At 36.6% G+C, this 22,023-nt stretch overlaps 1 protein-coding gene across 16 annotated transcripts in view; it reads right to left on the reverse strand.

The window, feature by feature from the left end:
- RIMBP2 (RIMS binding protein 2) overlaps positions 1 to 22,023 on the reverse strand; it is a 151,255-nt gene that overhangs the window by 26,798 nt on the left and 102,434 nt on the right. For all 16 annotated transcript variants that reach the window (XM_083803680.1, XM_083803675.1, XM_083803679.1 and 13 more), the window contains 8 exons: positions 20,879 to 20,929; positions 15,159 to 15,363; positions 10,170 to 10,321; positions 7,671 to 7,747; positions 6,319 to 6,428; positions 5,048 to 5,857; positions 1,948 to 2,099; positions 1,087 to 1,554 (listed from right to left, as the gene is read on the reverse strand). In XM_083803680.1, the coding sequence (XP_083659806.1) occupies positions 1,087 to 1,554; positions 1,948 to 2,099; positions 5,048 to 5,857; positions 6,319 to 6,428; positions 7,671 to 7,747; positions 10,170 to 10,321; positions 15,159 to 15,363; positions 20,879 to 20,929 (2,025 nt within the window). The remainder of the gene's footprint in view (positions 1 to 1,086; positions 1,555 to 1,947; positions 2,100 to 5,047; positions 5,858 to 6,318; positions 6,429 to 7,670; positions 7,748 to 10,169; positions 10,322 to 15,158; positions 15,364 to 20,878; positions 20,930 to 22,023) is intronic.

Raw genomic sequence — 22,023 nt, forward strand, 5'->3', positions numbered from 1 at the left:
CCTCAGTACAAAAAAAAAAAAAAAAAAAAAAAAGCTATAGAATGAGACTTTATGCTCTTCCTCTGCTCACAGGTGACTCTTACCCCTCAGCTATTGAATGCTGCTGCCTACTCCCATGACAAGGCCTCCTGACTGTGCCATTTAACAGGCTGGACAGATGTCAGGGAGAGGACACTCAGCAGCCTACTGCAAAGGGAGAATTGCTACTACCGGAGACCAAACATGACAAATATCACTGGCGGAATTTGATTTAAGGTAGAGTGAATCCATCTGTAAACTTCTGTCCAGATCTCTGAACATTTCGAGCATCAATAAAGTTAATGTAAATAAGCATGGTTCAGAGCATATGCTATGTCAGCAACTTTCAAAAACAGAAAAAGCATTTCAGTTCTCTTTCTCTATGTTTGTTATATCAACTTTCATTTGAGTGCCAAAGAAACCAATTGTCTTTACTCCATTACATTTATCCCAGTTTGCTTTCCTTATAAAGAAAGGGGAGAAATACACACAGAGCTTATTGACCCAGAATTATCTAGCTTCTCAAAACTGGTATCATCACCTGCTGGCTCAATTCTGTTCTGAAACAGAGATAGTCAATACTGGCGGGTTGTTAAGACATGCATAAATATCAAAGTAAATGGAATTATTTTGGAGATACAATGGGAGACCAAAGACTCCATATAACAGCTCATGACTGACAAATGAAGGACAAAGAGAATATATGAAAACTGACACCAGATCCTGAAGCAAGTAACTAGCAGTTATGAGCAGCTTGTGATGAGAAAGTAACTGCCCAGGGGCCTTTTCTTTTTTTTTTTTTTTCTTTTTTTCAGAAGTAAGGCTCTGCATTTTCTGAAAACAACATTTCTAGTGATCAAAGGTCGATCAGTGCTCTTTATAGTTATGAGCATATTTGTGAAAGATGCCACAGAATTTTATCACACTGCTTCTTCTCAAACCACTGATCTTCAGTGTTTGGGAATTTATTAGCTGCTCAGTCAGGCATATACTACAAAGTTTTTTGATGGTAAGTGCTACAATGAATAAAGCAATCCCTAAAAGCAGCAAGAAAAAGTTTGCCTTTACCCTATTGCTCTCTGCAACTCGTTGTGCAGCTTCTCTTGCCATGGCTTTTGCAACAGTATTTGGGACAGGTGTGCCTTGAGGTTGAGGGAGTATTCGGTTAGGTGATGGAGACCTCCTCCCCTGAAGAGGGCTGTGAAAGTTAGGGACAGGTGGCTCAAGTGTGTGCCCATGAACAGGGGATGCCGAACGAGTCTGCTCCCATGACTCATCCATTTTTAAATGTGGACCTAAATGTTCTTCTTTGGTTTCTGGGGCTCCGGCACTTGCTAATGGCTTAGATTTGGGAGCAGTTCTGGGGTGAGGGGTTGGAGGCACCAGTAGGTCAGATGGAATGGCAGCAACAGTAGAGTCCACTGATTCCCCTTGTGCAGAGAGTGTTCGAACAGTAACTTCTTTTGCTTCCAGATTTCTTAGTCTCATTAGCTCCACCAGTGTGTTCTCTGCTGTTGGAAAGATCACTTCCGCCACCTGGGTACACAAACAAGCAACTTACTAGCATGAAGACATCTATTTCCCTCCCCTCATCACTCCCTTCAATGACACTGAAGTACAGCCTTCAAGGTCTTAACATGGAGTGAATTATTGCCAATACAGAATGAGCTTTGAGAGCTCACATTAGGGCTCCACACCAATTAGCACCAGTTGTCTTTAATCCTTTCAACTCATTTGTTCAAAAGCTGAAGTGTGTATAGAAAGGGAGCTAATGATCAAGTTAAGCACAAACAAAAGAACAGGTTCTGCTGAAATCCAGGAAAGCCCTGCACACATCCAAGTGCCATCACACATTTATTGCTGCCTTTACCTGTCAGTGGAAATTCACCTTACGTAGATGGTACCTGTAACACTGGAAGGAGAACTCACCCGTTGACCTTTCGCATAAACACCATAGCCTGTGACATTGGCACCATGGGAGGTCCCTGTTGCTGTCAAAGGTGGTGGTTTCCAGGACACCTGTACGGTCGCTGGAGTGGACCCGGCCCGGACAGTAACATCTTGAGGTGGAGCTGGGGGACCTAAAGACAGGCAAGACTGGTCACCTTTGAGCATTAGATCAGAGTTTGTACATCAGCTGCTAATACTTGTGAGTTGGAAACTACTGATCTCAAAGCACTTATTTTTTCAAGAAGACAAAATATTCTTACTGCAGTTACAGTGTAGAAACAGAAGCATACACTCAGCAGGTCATGGAGCTATAAACTGACCCTCAGCCTACAGCCATTAACTAAGCTATATTTGCAAGACAGTCTGTACTTGCACCTTGCTCAGAACCAATTTTTATCCCTTCAGACCGCATAACTACTACTTACTCTGAACGCAGAAGATGTGAACAGAAAAACGTGGGGAGAAAAGTGCCCAGGAGTGGCTCTGTTAATGAAAAACTGCTGCAAGTGACAGCAAGTGACTCTGGAATATATCTTTGCACTGAATGCACATGGCATACTCAGAAATCACTTTTAAATTCTGTCTCATGACCATCAGTGACTCCAAGCCAAGATTTGCAGGTCAGAAAACACTTTGACACTAAGGTGCGCTGTGGACTGTGAGCCAGAACCGTAACCTTTTCAATCAGCAGCATGTCAGTGTAATGGGCAACTGGACTAAAAGACTCCTTTGCACTGAAAAAAAACCACGCCTGCTAACCTTTTAAGGCATTTACAGTACGTTAGGGTAATAGCACACCAAGTACATCCTTAATTAAAAGGCATTATTAACCTACTATAAATAGCTCTACTTTGGACAGAAACCAAAGTAAAAACATCACAGAGATTATTAGTTCATGAATATTTCAGGCATCCTGTTCTGTTAATTTAACAGTCAAACACTGAGAAGTGTTTCATGCTAAAACATTTCAGAAGCGGGTTTCAGCTGCAGCTATCTCTGGGTAATAGCTGGGAGATGATAAACCTTAGATGCTGTGAGTTTGCTTTTGCCACTGAACTAAGCACCGCCAATTTTTGTTCATTTACTGAGAGAGAAAGCTACAAATATTATAACTGTGTGCATTCATTGCTACCATACAGATCATGACACAAGCATTAATATCAAACAAGACTCAGCTTCTAGATAAAACCATCAGTGCATTTCAGTAGTTTTTTGTCACTGAGCTTCATCCTTTACCATGGATCCAAATCCTTTCACAAGGATTTGCATGGAAATACAATTCTGGTCATATTCAGGACACTACAGGCAGAGCACAATTTTTTTGCCTGTACCATTAGTTGCACTTACAGTGTATTTTTAACTAGCAAGGCCAAAGCACGTAAACTGATCTAATACTATTCTTTCCCAAGATGTAGATTTTAATTTAGGTTTCAATTTCATCTTCCCTATTTTATTGACAGCCAGCATGCCCGATACAGCAGAGTTCCTCAGTTTACAGGAAAGAATGCATCTGATTTAGTCCAGGATCTTGTCTCTGACAATGATGTTCATCTGCTCCTGAAGGAGAAGGCACCTTCCTCCCTTTTCTCTCTCTCTTGCCCTCTCACCCCCCCCCCCCCCCCAAAAAAAAAAAATCAATCTCCAGGGAGTCTATCTCTACTTTTGTAGGCTGTAACAGAGATTGGTTTAATAAACTGTAATGCTTCTCAACAGAGAACAATTCATTGTTGCTTTATCATGCTTTAGCAACTAGAGGGTGATGCAGCATGTTAAGTAGTTGTCCTGAAAAAACCTCACTCAAAAGGCTTTTCCCAAATAACAAAGAAGGTGAGATATTTAATAAATTTAAGCCACCATCTAGACAGTATCTCCCAGCTCCTGCAGAACATATACAAAGTTTAAAATGCCCTCCTATTAGCAAATGCTACAATAGCACCACCACTTAACCCACTGAAATGATTTAAAACAAAATAGTAAATGCCTTAACTGAGGACATTTTTACTGAACCTATAAATCAACAGCATCAAAAGCAGTAGACATACAAGCTTAATTCCCTCTCTCAATTCAACCGTCTTGCATGTCTCCTTACACATAAGTCTCGCACGCCAAGGAAGAGACCAGAACTAATTCATCCCCCTTTGCTGGAATCAATCCCAGCAAAGTCAATTAACCCATTGCACAATACATGTTATTGGAATTTTACTGGCCAAAAATCACTTGTGCTTTACTGTCCCTGCTTCAGAGGCATTCAGTGCTCTGAAAGTCTAACTATATAAGGAGGCTTCTACTTGTCCTTGATTAGATGAATCTATAAGAAGAGATGTCCAAAATTTTCAGGTATTGCAATACATCCCCAAAATTATGACATTACCCTTTAAATGTACTACATTATTTCAGCTCTAGTTTTCAATGCTACATCACTGTTCTTAAATACTGGGAAAAGACTCATAACACTTACCAACATCTCTAATGTAAAAGCAAGTTGGGGGAAAAAAATCCCTTTCTTTCCAAAACATGACTAATTTGTTACCTTTAAAAATTCATATTATACTTCTGATCACAACCACGCAAACAAAAGATATTTGAATCCCCTTAAATCACTGCATAATCCTCTACGCCATCTATAATGCTTTTCATTACAGAAGGGAGTTGGGTCGTCCCTGTAAAAAGTGCATTCAGACACACAAACAACATACAAATAATATTCTAGAAGTAATAACTGTTTCTTTCCAGCACTATCCACACCAACAAAAATAAATAATTACCAGAACTAGTATAACTAGACTAATTAAAAACAAATTGAGATTATTCTGATAAAAACACATCTTAGCATGTGATCTGTAATTAAGATAAACATGTCTTTCCCTAGTTTATCTCTCCAGAATGTACCCAGGAACCAAGAATAGAATAAAGCAGGAGAGGAATTAATTATAGATACCATAAAGCAATCTAATAATCCGCAGTCTTCCCATGAGTGTGACAGGGATTACAGCATAAAGCTAAAGGTTAGGTTAATTTACTTAGAATTTTTCAGAGAAACTTAACTGCAGAGTTTTGGGGTAGGAAAAAAATATCAAACCTGCTGGCAATGTAGAAAATTCCACAAAGGCTTCCTTTTTTTCTCGTTGTTCTAGGGGAAGCTGCCAGGGCATCTGATGGGGCTTTGCCATGACCTTCACCTTGTAGGCCATATTGGGTTTCAAATTAAAAAAATGGTACTTGTAGCTAGCAGCCTTGACAATGTCGAATTCTTCTTCATTAAGAAATATGACATGGCTGTAATTACTATTTGTAGGGAGCCAGGAGAGCTCAGCAGAAATCTGGGTTATGTTGTCCACTTTAAGATTAGAGGGGGCTACAATTACGTCCTTCCCAACTAACAAACTGCACTGCAGTTCATCCGAGTTACCCTTGTTTGTAATACTCTGAATTGATATTCGGTATGTACAAGTAGAAATGTTAAGCTTTTCTATAAGAGCTTTCGTTCTGCTTCCCAAGGCTATGTTCATCCGTATTTCTTTGTCAACCAGAACATTATAGCTGCTAACGGTTCCCCATCCGGGTGGCACTACCGGTGGCTCCCAGCCCACAATGACACTTTTGGCTAGCTGTTTAATAAGGGTGATTTTTCTAGGATAAGGCACAATGTCTTCTCCAATTTCGTCGATGTTCACATCCAGAGTCCCTGCGCCATTGCTGATTATGCTAGAGTCTATGTGACTTGGTGGACTTATCTCTAGGATATCTCCTTCTAAAGTAGAACCCGAATGGTTGATAAAATTCTGATCTTGTTCACTGCTCAACGTGCTTGATAAACGGGTCTCAGTGTCTTGAACAAAATCCACAAAATTTGAAGGGACTAGTCCTCTCTGTCCATCTAGGAGTTCCCCTGGTGAGAGAGAATAATGTCATTAAAGTCCTTGAAGTGCATTCCTCCTGCATGTTAATACCTTGCAATAAATAGATAAGGAAGATGATATAGATGAAAACTATACATAAACAGCATTCAGTTAGAGAAAATAAGGGTTCAGTGTAGAAAAAAAAAAAAACAAAAACAAAAAAAACCACAGAACTTGCAGTAATTTTTCTTGTCACCTTAAATCTTATCTTGCAAGTAGGAAAAGCTGACAATATAAAGTATCTTATAATTAGCTATGCCTGCAAGGAGTGGCTTTGCCAGTCCAGAAACTCTGTTAATTAACACAATGACGATAGCAGTAATTTTAGCAACTGATTTTGTAGTAGATGAAGGAAAGCACACGGAGTGTGTTTAACACTGATTTGAATCTGCATCGATTAGCATGAATTTACAGATTTAAAAAAAAAAAAAAAACACAAAAAACAACAAACCTTCATAAAAGCCATCTTCATCCATATCTCCATACACATAAAGGTACTTTCCTGCCGTAAGGGGGAGCTCTGCTTCTGGATTTTCATTCGGTCCATCGAAAGGGTTGTAACTGCAAAGGAGTACAGATGGAAAATATGCGTGTTCACTTACAACCACCACATACTTGCACACTAATCAGAAGAAGGTGTACACTTCTAAGGGTGCATTAGATGATAATTCGGTTTATTGTTTTTGATTACCTTCTGAAACATATTTTGAATGGGTGAGTTTGTTGTATTGCCTCTGTGAACTGTATTGCTAACAGACTGCCATGAAACACAACATATTCGCTTAAACACTATACACTTAAAACCACATCCTTTTCCAGAGAATTTACACACAGATTTTTCACTTAGATCTCTTTGAATACTCTGGCCTAAATCTTTATTTAAAAAAAAAAAAAAAAAGAATTAATGAGATCTCACTTGGGACATCTCTTCCAGTCCCCATCTTCTGTTTTATATGACAGTCTTTTACACAAGTTATTAAACTTCAACAGAGACAAATTAAATAGAGACAAAAACAGTAAGCTACAGCTAAAGCAAGCTACTCATAGACAAAACTAGTTATAAGTGTTTAAATCCATATTAATCTTGGAGCATGAATGCAGTTTGTGAGTTAACTACAGGCAGATAATCATTCTTTGCTGTAAGGTGTTGTAGAAAACAGGGCTGGCCAGGAGACTGATATGTCATTTGGCACAAGCAGTGTATTAGTGCTTATGAGAGCATCCACATGTTATAATCATTCTAGTAATCTTGAATAAATATTATAATCTGTTTAAAATCTGTTTGAAATATAAAACTATAAGACAGCAGACTTGCTTATGACAGTAGATGCAGTGATACAGTTATCCTCAGGATGCAAATGCTCCCAAGGATAACTGCATTTTCTGAGAATTAAAGTGCATGGAAATGGCAGGATTTTGCAGCCTTGGCAAACAGGAAAGGGGTCTGCTCTCTACAGTAGTCTCAGGCTTGGTTTACAGTGAAAATAATTGTTTTCTGCTTTTGTAGTCTTTTGGTATCAGAAGCAAGTGAACATCAAATACTAAGGAATTCAGTTGACCAATTATTTATTACCTGCCAGCTTTGGGCTATATCCCCTGAAAAGCCTAGTTTGTCTAAATCTAACAGACAAACATCTTTGCCTGCTGAAAGGCACAGGGCTCCCTCCCATATGCTGTAGAAGTAGACTCACAGCCCAAAGGAAGCAGGGACATAGCTCTGTTAACCTACCTGCCAAAAGCAAAACAAAACCACGTTGAATATTACAAATATGTATCATATGTGCAATGAGCTGGTTTTGTTACCTATAACGGGCAATACAAAGATGGACTTTCCCAGAATATCTCTGCTTTGAGGTATTGGAATTCTGATCATTATCCATCTGTAGAGAAAAAAAAAAAAGACAAAGATTTCTAAAAGATGCATACACCATTTTTCTGTCAGACAATATAAATCTGACAGAGAATGTGCAACATTAAAAAAAAAAAGAAATTCTGATATGGAACAGAATTGGGCACTTTTGCATAGTAGGTCTTAGGCTATGAAGGAATTGCAATGCAGATTCTAACATGGCATAGAAATTGAGCTATTTCATGATATATTCTAAAGATGCAGATGATGTGTCTTAGTCTGGATGTTGATTTTCCTCAAAAGCTTGCAAAATCAACCCAAATGTGGATTGGTTCTTTGTCATTTGGTAAGTGGAGATGTGTGAAGGAGATGTCATGTCCACTCACTTTCATGTTGCTGACTGAAGTTACTTAACCATACTAGCCTCTGACCATCTCACCCTCCTGACAAAGCTTTTAGTAAAGTCTTCATTACAATACAACAAACTCAGTTACTCCAGAGTGACCTATTGTAGGTGATATGTCTAGTGTTTCATAATACAGCTATGTAATTACACAGACAACCTAAAATGTTACTCTACTATTTTAATTAGAAAACTACCATAGCACCATGATACTAGTAGCTAAATACTCAAGACAAATGATGAGTTTTTGAGCTGGTGCAAGTGTCAGTTTCCACACAGCTGGAAACAATGAATATCACATAAAATATACCCCCCTTTCCAATCCAATCCAATCCAATCCAATCCAATCCAATCCACAGCAGCAGCAACTGTTGAATTCCACACTTTCTATTAACTGAAACCACCTTCCCTCGACCTGCTGGACAATCACCTCCCTCAACCTGCGGGCCACTCCTCTGTTGATGCAGCCCAGGATGCAGTTGGCCTTCTGGGCTGCAAGCATGCACTGCCAGCTCATGCCAAGCTTTTCATCCACATTTCCTTATGATTTTATTAACACACTCTCCTTTGGGTCTGAATACCTCTAAAAAAAAAAAAAAAGGAACTTAATTTCTGTGTGCTTGCATAATGTAAGTATATATCACATAATTACACTCAAGAGGGCACACAATGAACAATTCTGCAAAAGAGGGCTTGACATTCTTAGTGAGAGATAACTCAAAAATAATAGAAAAAATGAATTAAATTTGACATGCACGTCTTCTGTTCCTTGCTGTTAGTTCTGCTTCCCTAAATCTCGTTGCTAAGCTGCTGTTTCTTGTTTGACTACTTTGGGCTGCTTTTTCTGTGGCCTCTACAAAAAGCAGTGAATGTTCCACATTTCATGGTGGTAAGGACACATAATATATTTATTTGTGGATAATCCATAGTAACATCCATGGAATTTCTACTGTACAAAAATATAGTATGTTGTTGAATATCCTACACCATACTCTGTCTTGCGATCCATTTAAAAACATTTGGATTTTATCAATTTTCAGAGGTTCAGTAGCAATGAACATAGTAGAGAATATGCACACAGTTTCAATTTGTTTACTTCTATAAAGATTAAAACGGGAGTCAGGACTGTAAGCTGAGGGGTACAAAGTAAAGATCATTTCTTCATGTCTGTTTGCCCACATAAAACGGGCATATAATATTTAATGTAACAGGCATATAATATTTAATATGAAATATTATACCTTTCTATAAAGCTTTCAAAATGTGTCCTATACCTCATTATATTTAAAATTTGCCCTAAATATCAACAATCAACTTGTCACATTGTCTTTGTAAAGTTCTTAGGAGGTTCCCACTGGCTTTCTACAAGAATTCTACTACAAACCAGAAAACCTTTTTAAGAAGAACCTCTCAAAAGTACAATTAAATACAAGTTGAAAAGTTGAATGGTGTAAGAGCTTAGAGTAAATGCTCAAAATTAGTTTAGAAGAGTGTTTAGAAACTGCTTCTAGCAGGTGGTATGAGTCTAGTTGTGGTGAGAAGAGTAACACATCATGATAACCAGGCAAAGAACAAGTACTGTAGAATGAGCCACTTCTCAAGCCTAAAGCATACTTGCCTTGACAGGGCACTGGTCAGAATTGCTCTTCCACTTACCAAGGCTGTATCAAAATCACACATTTTGGTAGATACAATAATAATAATAAACCTGTGTAACAGACATACACCAAAACAGACACAGACAGAAGTACTGACTTGCACCTTTTAAGCACACAAGTAATGCAGAACTCTGAATGCATCATCAAAGGATAAGGTTTTCATAGAAGCCTGAGGGTCTCACACATGCATTTGTCGTACCATGTAACTAGCATATCAACTAAGACTTTGAAAATTTCAGTGACATTCCCACTGGTCACATTCACAATTTGTCTCAGACAATGAGAATATTCTTGTCTTTTTCAAAGTAGTTGGATGATCCTGCATCAGTCCCTGGAGAAGAGATCCTGGCCCCATAACACACATTTCCGGCAACAAACTTCAAAAGACTTACGTCTGAATCAAATCTGCATCTTGGGGTACCAGATCTTGACTTGGACAGGAATGTAGGTTTGACAGACAATTGTTCTGGTTTGTCTCCAGATATCTGAAGAGGTCGTATAAATTCTGAAATCACACAACGACTTCCAGAAGGACTTTCATGACCTGGCAGTGAAGAAAACACATAAAAGAATAAATAATTGCTTTCAAGAGAAACATGTCCAACTAATAACAAGAAGAGAGTTATTTTCTCCTCCTTTTAGAAATCATTCTAGAAAAAGACTAAGGTAGGTAGAGTGAAGACAAGAAAAGTAGCTAAGTCTACTGCTTCACAGCCTTTTGACAGATCACGTAAGTCAACAGTATGTAGTGGAACATCATGTAGATAGTGAGGCTATTCTAATTCAAAAAAAAAAAAAAGTTAAAGTTTTCCATAATGCAAAGAATTCTACTTTTGTTCTGAGCACCTTGATATCTTTGGAAAAGTAATTTGCCATGTTGTTGAACATGCCCAGGACTAGAAAGCTACTGTTGGAACCCCTCTATTTCTTTTGGTGACTCTCTCATATGCTGGAAAGTAAAATCAAGTTGTGCAATTATCTTCAAAGAAAGTGACTGACATGTAAGTCATTTGGTTGGCAGGATATTCATTTTGAAATGAAGGGAAGTATTTTGGCATGTTGCAGGGCCAATAAGTTCCAAGAATACCTGTTGCATATTTCTTATGAGCACCTCATTAACACCAGTACTAAAACACACAATTTGATCATATTGCCATCACTGTTTTTTTTTAAAGAGAAACTATGAAAAAGAAAAAAATCTCCAAATACTTTTTGAAATATATATATATATATAGTGCTTTTTAAACGCACTTATAAATAAAGACAATATATACTGCACATTTAAAGGACCTAAGGAGGAAGGCTTACAAGAGGCTGAACACACTGATCTCCTATTGTCTAAAGTGAAAACCAGTCCTAGTGGTGAGGAGACGTATGTAAAAAGAACAACTTCATTAAGGTTGCAAGAGAGCCTAAAAAGGTGAAATATAAAATACTTTCACAGCTTTCCTCCTTCACTATTAGGTTAGTCCCCAAACCACATGAAAAGAAGCAGGAAATTGTAAACTGAGCATAATTACACCTGCAGCATCAGCAGAAGTTATAGCAAAGTCTAGGGCATTGCTGACACAATCAGATATCCAGGGTGTCTTCTCTCCTCTTCACTTTTTCTCATTAACATAACAAGTCTATGCTTTAATTTTTCAGACCATAGATACATGCAGGTCTGGTATTTTCTATCCAGTTCTGCCACATGTCTGGACAGCAAAGTTTGGCTACTGAATTGCAAACTTCCTAGACATATGTCACCTGGAATTAACACTGGAACTTCTTCATTAATTTTGCAGAAGAGAATAACCTCCAAAACATAACATCAGAGTTTTTTTTCTGGTGTGCTCCTTAGTCCAAAATGATTAATTTTTTGCTGCATCAGTGTAATTTACCGCAAGACAGCTTAAGCGCACTGACAACAGGGAAAGGTACCAGTCACCATACAAAAGATTTATTACAATGAGCCCTGCTTGCAGAAGTCCCCAGGCTGGTAAAGGGTGCATATTTTGTTCTTGGAACCTTTCTCACATATATAACAGAAAAGTCATCCCTGTTAAGAAACCTTTAGCCAATTTAGCTCCTTCTGTTTGCTGTTAATGTGCTTGCCATATCAGCCTGTCAGCGCCAAGCCTGTAAATAATTGCTCCAACTGTGATTATTCATTCAAAGGAAACTGCTGTTTGGTCTCATACGTCCTGGATTTTTCAGGCTATGTTACTAAATTCGTTGCACTACATACAAAGTGTGGAGAGAGATTCTTAGAAAATCTAGCCCTTGCTTTGCTAGGATGATTTTCTTCAGCCAAGGCAATTCATTGATATGTCTGGGCTTGAACAACAGTATGAATATGGAGGAATGAGACCAATTAAGACTTTTAAAATTTGTTCTCTCACTGGAAACCAATTAAAAATACATCTTTGCCTTTATATTTGCACTGTGGATAAAACTAACAGTTAAAAAAAAAAACAAAGTATCAGTTCATAAGAACATGCAGAAGCTTCTAGAAATGTCTCTTTTACCTCTAAATACTAGGAGAATTAAAAAGCCACATGCTTTTTTTTTTTTTTTTGTGTGTGTGTGTGTGTGAAGTCTTGTAAAATCCATATACCATCAAAATGGCCATGACTAGCAACAACCTGTCAAGGAAATCTGAACACCCTTCCAAGGAAAGAGGCAAAGAAGAACTCCAAACTTAATTTAAATGTCTCGGGCAGAACTGAAACTGACCATAGCTGAAGTACAATTAGCTCCTCCATTTTATTTATGGGACTGCTGATTCATTATGGACTACCTAAATTATCTAGACAGGCCATTTAAATGCACCCTTTATCTGATGAATAATAAATCTTGAAGGTTTCTGTATTGGGTTGTGACATTATTATATGCTTAGAGTGAACTTTTTATGTTCTAATCTATTCTGGCTAGGTTTATTTCATTTCCTGATACATTCAAAAATCATCAATTAAGGCAAAGCAGCTGGTCATAAACTGATCTCATTTCCGTCATTTGCTTTGCTTTGAAAGCTGTCCTTGTGTTTCCTCATGTGTTCTTTTTTCCTCACACATAATAAAAATAATTACACTTCTGGTTTGAAGAACTTGCTTTAGCATTACCATCATTATTCTGAAATAGTTGATTTCAATAATTAGACATCCTACCCACTTGCTTAAACATTATTTTATTGTTATCATTGCATTCATACTGAGAATGAATATTGTCCAAGGACTTCTGATGTTTATACTTCAGTGCTGCAGGCCCTGAATTCTAAGTAGTATAAAAATCAATAGGTTACGAAAAAAGGCTTTGAGAGCAAGGCCTTTAAATGACTTCAGTACAGACCTAGCTGTGTTCCCTGTGTTTCCAGTCCAGATTTTTTTTTGCAGGATTTTTGTTTATTTTGTTTTGAAGGTTTTATTAAAAGCTGTTTCTATTAGCAGTTATAGAATAAATACTACATAGTGTGTTAAGTTTGAGTCAGGACCTCAGAATGTTTTGTTGATTTTTATTTGAGGACTGGGGACTATTTAGATCAACTCCAGAGATAAAGACTGGACGTTCACAAGCTGCCTAAAGGACATTTCAATACTTAATTACTTTTCCTTTAAAAATATGTCTTGCTTTGAAAATCCTACCCTTAGGGACATGAAGAGCTAATCCTGTTGTTATTAAGGAAATTTCTGCTAAATTCTTACAGCCATCAGGTAATGTCTTGTGAATTCTCTATTTAATGCACTTTAATATCCACTTAGGTAAGATTTGCAGCTTTTAAGCTTATATATACACCACAGTGGGTGAGACTGCAAACAGCTATAATTTTGTGTTTTAAAAAACTAAGCCATATAAAGTAAAGAGTCAGTGAAGCAAAATAAAAGAAGGATGTCACCTTGGTTTCTTCTGACTTGGTTTCGCACTGAGTGTAGCACCCTTCACCAAAAATAACTGCTCATCTATAGTGATATGGAAATGATTTGTGATTTCTAGGCCCTACACCTCACAATTTTTCTAGAAGCTTAGAAAGAGTAAATAAAATAAATAAATAAATATATATATACAGTCTATTTGGTTTGTCTACTTCCTCTTTATATTTATCCTAAAACAATTTCAGGGGAATTTGTAAGCTATGGAAATTATAACAGGAAACTACAAGTGTTTCTTTGTAGAACAAGTAGTAAAAATTATTCTATCATGGGTGATACTAAGCTAAGTATCACATGCTTGTGAGCACACTTCTCAGCCTTGATAACAACATACTTATACACAACCTAACATAATTTACATGCAAGTTCCTTTCAAGTGTCCTCAGGTAACTTCTTGCCTTGAAACATTTTATGAATAATGAATTGTTAACAAAGATGTGTGGTCTGGAGGAGCAGTTGCCTCTGGCAACAGGCAATGATGAGCTGGTGAAAATTCAACACAGAGCCTGTCAAAACACACACTGAGCTGAGCATACTAGGTACTTTATGCATAAAAACACCAATACAGATTTTTTTTTTTTTTAACTTTACATTCTCCATTTATTTTAAAACATATCAACAATGGTGTAACTTCTCAGTTTCTGAAATACCCAGCATTTAAGTGTTCAAATACCAATTTAAACATGGTTAAAATTTTAAACACATTTGCACAGTTTAGTAAACAACTACAGGTATTATTCCTATTCAGGTGTGTTAAAATACATCCCATGAAACTCCTTTTCAACCAAAACCACTTTGCGGCAGAATTTGTGTTTATATGGACAGTGTTTGCTTTTGTCAAAAATTTATTTTATATTTTAATTTCAGATTTTTATGGAGAAGTCTCTACTTTCTGCTGAAAAAATGCAACTAAACCAAAAACATTTTCATGTTTGTAAAAATATTCCATTTAGTTTTACCATTTTCTGCCCAGCTCTATCTACAAGTTTTTTTAATGTAATGGGTAATGCACTGTGTCTGTTTTTTCTTTCCCTGTGAATTGTTACTTCAACAAGATAGCAGACCAACTCCTGCCCCTGAAACTAGAAAGATTTTCCAACATAGCCTTTATATACTGACAGTCTCTCCACTTTCAACAGAAGTAGATATTTACATAAGGAATACATCATTTTAGCATTGAACAGGTTTCTTACTGCTACACCTAACAATGAGTAGAGAGAATTCTGCTCCCAGTAGTACCTGAATAAATCCAGAACAATCTCAGTGAAGGTCTAAGAAATACTCTGAAATTTAAACTAGTCTCAAAACAGGATCACGACCAAATTTTGTCTTCCATTTATATAATCAAACTCTATTTACATCATTGAGTTGCTTCTTAAAACCTACAGGACGGATCAGACACCAGATGATCTTAGAGGTCTTTTCCAGCCTAAGTGATTCTATGATTCTATGAAACAGAATGCACATTCTTACCTTTGCCTATAGAAGTGGCTATTCCATTCATTAACTGGGATAGAGATTTACTGGGAGAACCAGGAATATCTGAGGATGCTACTGCGTTACTGCTCAGGAGATCAATCTTCCCTGCTTGCTGCCGAAACTTCTCCAGCTCTCTGGACAGGAGGTTAAATTGTTCGCTTTGTGTCCGGCATTTTTCCTCTAGCTCTCGGACCTTGGCCTGCACAAGCAAGATATAACACAGACATTTGACTGAGATCACAGCAAGTTATGACAGGATTTGATTTTCCAAAAGTACCAGGATAGGCAAACTATTTGGGATAAAAGTACCCACTGATTGTTTTTTGTTGCCCCCAGTTTTTGTCCCCCTAAGTTCTCACTCATATTTAGAACAAAACCTTTTAGTAACTCTTCAATATTGAGGTAAGTATTCTCATCCCCAGTTCCCAAAGTGGAAATTCCTCATATTTTTTGGCAGTGCTAAGAACATCACTACCAAGAACACCTGCAAACAGAACGTATGCCTTTGTGACATCTACACATATCTGAATGTCACTTTTGTATACTTTTCCAATGTTTTCTAAAACCCAGGTATTTTTCTGAGGTTTGCCCATCCTCAACTATTAAGTTGAAGAATTCTGAATCGCTAGATAAACTTTAATATATTAGAAACCAACAAGAACAGCAAAAAACATTGGATCATGCAGAATGTGGGACTAGCTACTGGCTGAATTCCCTTTCAAAAATAATGCTCCTCACTGTATGTGCCAAACCACACAGAAGTAATTCAGACACCAGCCAAGACAAGATTGTTTGCAAGCTTGGGAGAAGTATAAAAATGTCACTGTGGGCAAACATTTCTGTTATAATTTTGAGGCATCAGGAAGTAACAAAATGGAACTTAAAAGATAAGCTTCTGTGATGACTTGCAAAATTTGCCTACATACTGTTTAAGAAATCTTCACATGAAAAAAAATGGATGGTGTAACTGAAAGGAAAGATTCCCTGGATGAAAAGAATTACAAATGGCATGGGAATTCAGGATTTCTTCTACAGTTTTAACTCAGAGTAAATTTAAGAGTAGCAAAGACAGTGAAACATGAAAATACCTTTCATTTTATCCAAAGAACATTTAGCGTACCAGCTAAATTAAGAATATATTAATGATTTTAATATAACGCATTTAAATTTCAATCTGCATCTATAAACAGCCTGCATATCTGCTTGCATACACTATAAGGTGTTCTTGATGAGTACAAACAGAAATCAAGATTGCCCAGAAGGTTGGGAAAGAGCACATTAATTAACACCTGTTGAGAAGACTGAAGAATTAGCAAAACTCCTGAGAAATTCACTTGTGAGGTCTGATTTTCACACAGGGGAAAGCAGTTGGTCCATACTCTGGAAATGTGCCAGAGAGGTTGCTGTTTGTGACCAAGGGAGCACTCATGGCTCACGTGCTGTGACCCAAACACTGCAAGCAGAAGCAGCTCAGAGGCAGTAATAGGGTCCTTACACGGAAAGCTCATGCGTTAGATCCTAATCTGATGCTTCATGATGAAAAAACATTACTTTCCTTCATTAAAACCCCCTTTATAATACATGCCTATTTAAACAGCTGTGCTAACAAAGGAAGGCTGGGTATCAATTAGGTTCATTCAACTGTGCTAAGGTTTCTTTTTCTTGAAAGAGAAAAATTTTCTCAGTTCCTATGAGGAGGAAAACTGCATGTAATACATATGAAGAAAACTACGCATATTACATAACACCAATAGAAGGATCTTAGCACAACTAAAGATAAACAAAACACTCCTTATAGTCCCCCAGAAGAACATACAAATCCAAATTTCCTCACTAATTATTGTGCTTTTGCTTGTTCCTTTTTTGGAATAAATACATTTTTAAAGCTACAGTGAATTTTGAGGGTGTAATTTCTTTGTATTTATAAAAACACAAATTAATTTAGTTCTGCTAAAGAAGTCTCAGTGTATCTGACTGATTATGAAATGGAATATAATAACAGAGAGAGGAATTGTGGGATTTTTACACAAATATTAAATGCTTTGTTCGATTTTATCTTTTATCTTCTCACTGTAGTTTTCAGCACCTGAAATGTGAGCCCTTGCTACTTGTCACTTTGTCGCACAAATAAGACATCTACATACAATTTTAAAAGAACATTAAATAGACAAAGCAATAAAATGCTTTGGGTTTTTAGATCCCCCTCTTTCCAACAGAAAGTTTTAGGACAAGCTATTCAGCTCTCTAAGAATACATATTGACCTTTCTGCATGAAGTTATGGAAACTTTAGCATAAGATAAAAAATAAAGATATCACGATCCAGACCCCAACAAGATGCTAAGGCTGCCTTAAAAACATATTTTTGAAAAAAAATAATATTATTTAAGAACTTATTTGCATTTCAGTATGTGCCTTCTTTGACTTTTCTTTTTATCATCTAGAATCTTTAGCTAGAGTTGTCCTCTCAGGATAGTATGAAGCCTGAAAGAAAAATGCCTTTACTGATTTTTTTAATCAAGGTTGTGAGTTAGAAGTGAGCACAAAGCTGGTGCTGTATAAAAGAAAAATTGCCGTAAGATCCACAATAGTACAGGAGTAACAGGAGGCATCCCTGTATCCATCTTTGTTTCCTGATTCCAGAGAGGTGCTTGGTTCATTGTTAATTAGCCAGACTGACTTCCCTATAGAAAATCAACGTGCTCATACATATATCACTGCACAATGAAACGAAGCATGTGCTTATACTCTCAGAAGCACTGAATTTTTATTCTGTATTATGGCACTGCCCAGACAATAACAATAGTGCAAAAGTGTCAAGTCTACCAGATCTCCCTACTACTGAACCTACCTACAGCAGTCCTTGTATGACAAGACATCCTCACTGCAGACCATACTGAATGTACTTCACTTAGGACTGAGTTATGAGAACTTAAGTTTCTCATAAAATACACAGTGCTAAACAGCTTCTTAAACATAAAATCAAGCAGAATTCATCTATGACAAGACAGATATTGTTCACACGAGACAGATAAGATGATGAGCAGCTTTCCAGGTGGACAGCTTGAATTCAGATTAGTAGTTTATTTCATAGTTTAACTGTTTATGTAGCAGCAATGGCTTTCAGTAGGTGTCTCAGTAAATCAAGCCAAGGTGAAAATATGGCATAAAACTGTCTTTGTATAAACAATGAAATGATCTGAATTCAGATAAAATCCACACAGTTTGAAAGCTACAATCTTGAATAAACTATCAAACCATTCTTAGTCGGCATGCTCGTAAGAAGTTCACTTTCAGAAACAGTATTTGTTTCTTCATTAAATCATGCCATATTTGAAGAGTAATCTCTTGTAAAAAAAATAAATAAATCTGTTTTTGGCAATTTGGTATCAGGCCAATCAATACCAAGCATGCTTGCATAACAATGGTTTTAGCACACATGCCATGCAAGGTTAGGCAGGACTATCATACTTATTTTGAAGGAAAGTGCAGGATTCAGGACAGGGAATGGAGAATAATGCCCTAAAATACCTGCATGCTGTCCAGGGTGTTCTGGATGAAGTGCAAAGCAATAAATTCCAAACAAGACACAGTAAACAAAGAGATGTGAAATAAACAAAGAAATAAAAACAGTTTTGAACACTTTTTTTTTTTTTTAACATTTCAAAGCAAAATACATTGGAACAATTAACAGGTGTAAAAACATGCATTAACACAAACCACACTATAGAAGGTTTGAGAAATCAATACCACTGCTGATCTTGAATTGCAAAAAGCAGAGTAAATAAACCAAATGCTAAGAATTAATGGGCCTAAGGCAACAAAAAACAAAAGCTTAAGAAACCTTGATGGAGTTATGCAAATCAGAGTTTGCAAACAAATCAGCTAAATAGGAATTTTGTTTAGCTTAAGGGGTAAATTGTGTTTTCCACCAGGCACTAAATTATTATCTTATATTCTTAAAGGTAAAACAAATTTAATATATATGTTAATAATGAAAGCATATGAGTAAACCCTTTCTGTGGGAATATTAACTTTAAATAAACTTTTTTTTTTTAAAAAAAGAGATTATCAATGCATCAGAAAGTTCATCTTCATAAATTCATGTCCAGTAAGTACACAGACAGAACAACTACCATTTGAAGGAAAAAAGTCCAGAAATTATATACTAGAAACAGATTTCTAAGTGAAATACAGATAAACACATTTGCTGTAGTCAATCTATGTTCTTGTGTGTTCTTTAGATATGTAAATTATGTTAAGAATAAGCATTTAACACTTCTTCCTCTGGCAGAAAATCTAGTTTGGTAGTTATCATTGAAAATTTGTTATGCGTGAAAAAAGTGAAGAACAAAAATGAACAAAAGGAGGTCTGGATACAGTTAGCATGCTACTTTCTTGTGTGACTATATTTCCTGACACTTTACCTTATCCATGTGCATCAAAACATATGATTGTAACTTAAAACAAAGAATCTGTTGAGCCTAGTTTTGGAAATCTGGAAAGGAATTTTTTGCTGTAGGAAAATTTTTTACAGGAGTTTTAAGTTCTGCTGTATGTTACTGTCATTTGTACTATCTTATACAACATTGTGGGTCATCCTGCATTTCTATATAGCAGACTGGGAAGGAAATAAAAGGTTTTGTAAGCACCAGGAAGACACTTAAGTATTTTAATTTATTGGAATTCTCATCTGATATTTTGTGTTTGCATACATAATTTAACTATACCTGTGTGTATCCCCTATAGAATTTCCATTACTGTAAGAGTCACAATTAAAAAACTGTAAAAATTTCATTCTAGTTGAAGACAAAGAGGTTTTGCAAAACTTGCCCTTTTCCAACTAAAGCTGGCAGCAAAGCTCGTGCTTTTTGAATGGGAGTAAGAATCGCTCCTATTCTTCATGTTATTTCTATGCAAGAAACAATCAGTTCTGTATCCTTAGGCACAGAAGACTAAAATACTAGATTTTTCATTAGGATGAATTTCCAGGAAATGCACCATACCAAAGTCACAACTGCTATGAGCAGTTGTTAATGAAAATACTAAGTTTTTTTGATGTATCTTTCTGGATGATGTAACCTTAGTCAGTATATGCAGGTATTTAATGCCTTAAAAATTAGTAAAAGCAATCACCCAAATCATCTCTAAAAATTAATTTATTTCACAGCGTTTACTTACTAAATTCAGTGTTCACTGGCAAATTCTAAAAACACACTGCACCATAGTTGGGAAATGCTAAGAAAGGCCATGCTGGTGATACACAACAATAGGATTAGAGTCAATGAATACGAGTAGCATCCTGAGAAAATTCAGGCAGGATACAAGAGTAATATTCTTCATATTGAAGGTACTGAAAGAACAAAAGAGGTTGCCTGTGGAGGCTGTCAAATCTCCATTCCCACAGATATTTAAAAATGGTCTGGGCAAACCACTGAGCAGACTATAACAACTTTGAAGAGGGCCTTTTTATACATCTGATATACATACTTTTTATACATCAGATAGTAGTTTACAAAAAATGGTACCAAAATTTCCATCTTACACAAACAGAAACTGAGGGACACACATGTGACTTCCAACAACCCAGTTTAATGCTCTCATGGCTGAATTGTCTTTATAGGATTGAATCTTTCAGAAGTGATAATACCGTTAAGTCATTGCATTCAGAACAGAACCTCCACAACCAGAGGTAATAAAAAGGATATGTTCTTACCTCTAACAACTGAACTGCTCCTTCATGTTCCTTCTTAGCTTCAACCTGAGCCTTGTTTTCATACATTGAAAATAAACAAATAAAATAAATAATAAGAAAAGAACAGAAAAATGAATTAGGCTATATAGAGAATATTCTAACCACATAATGTAGCATACTGTATACTCAAATTCAAAACCATTTACAGTCTTGGAGTGCTGGCTTGGGCAATACACTACAGCACTTTGGTTTCAAGCCATTGAAATACCTGCGTATTTTTAGGAGACAGAATCTCAGTGAAGCTTAGTAGCATTAATATTTAGTTGGACCAAGACAAGCATGCTCAACAAACTGCAAGAACACATCATAAGAATCTCTGAAACCCTCTAAAATAAAACCAAAAAATGAGCTATTTCTGTCAATTCTATGTTGGAGGAGATTCAGAGAGTAGAAACCTACCATACTGATTAGGAAAAAGCAACACAAAAATTAAACTCATTCTTTACATGCAGCAACAGCAATAGCTCACAAAACACTTAAGACAACCACAAGGAAGGTTGTCTGTAAATGGGAGTACATTTTGAGTTCAATCAACTGAGCCAAAGAAGAAAAGAGGGAGTAAATGAGAGCAGGAAGGTGTTATTATATGTAGATCAGAAAGTAAGTAATCAAATTTGGCCAGGAGAAGTCTAAGCCTTAAAACCACAAAAAAACTAGCACTCAGTAACTTTTGATGAGCAAAACATTTTTTATTAGCCATTGTATTATGCTGATGGCAATGCAATGCACAAACTTTGCCCTTTGGCTTCTTTTTACTGTATCTCAAAGACCACATCCTGCTCATTTCTCATGAGAGAAATGTCTTCAAACTGTTTAGCAGAGGGCAGTGCCCACAAACATTCTAGTTTAATGGGCCAGATACTGCAATGAAGGACATTTTTCCACACGTATTAGGGCTACCATACTCAGTTATTGTTTTGAATGGAAGCTGAGTCAGGCCATAAAGTCACAACCCAAAACACATACTTAAACTATTCTTCACTGTCATGCATGGTAATATAGGTAATATAGAGTAAGCCTACTCTAGCCCTGCAAGCACAGTCATATTTCTTCTTGTACTACAGTAATGAGTCTTATTACTAGTATGTGATAAAATATTGGCTCCA

This window comes from Anser anser (genome assembly GCF_964211835.1).
Source record: "Anser anser genome assembly, chromosome: 18".
Lineage (NCBI taxonomy): Eukaryota > Metazoa > Chordata > Aves > Anseriformes > Anatidae > Anser > Anser anser.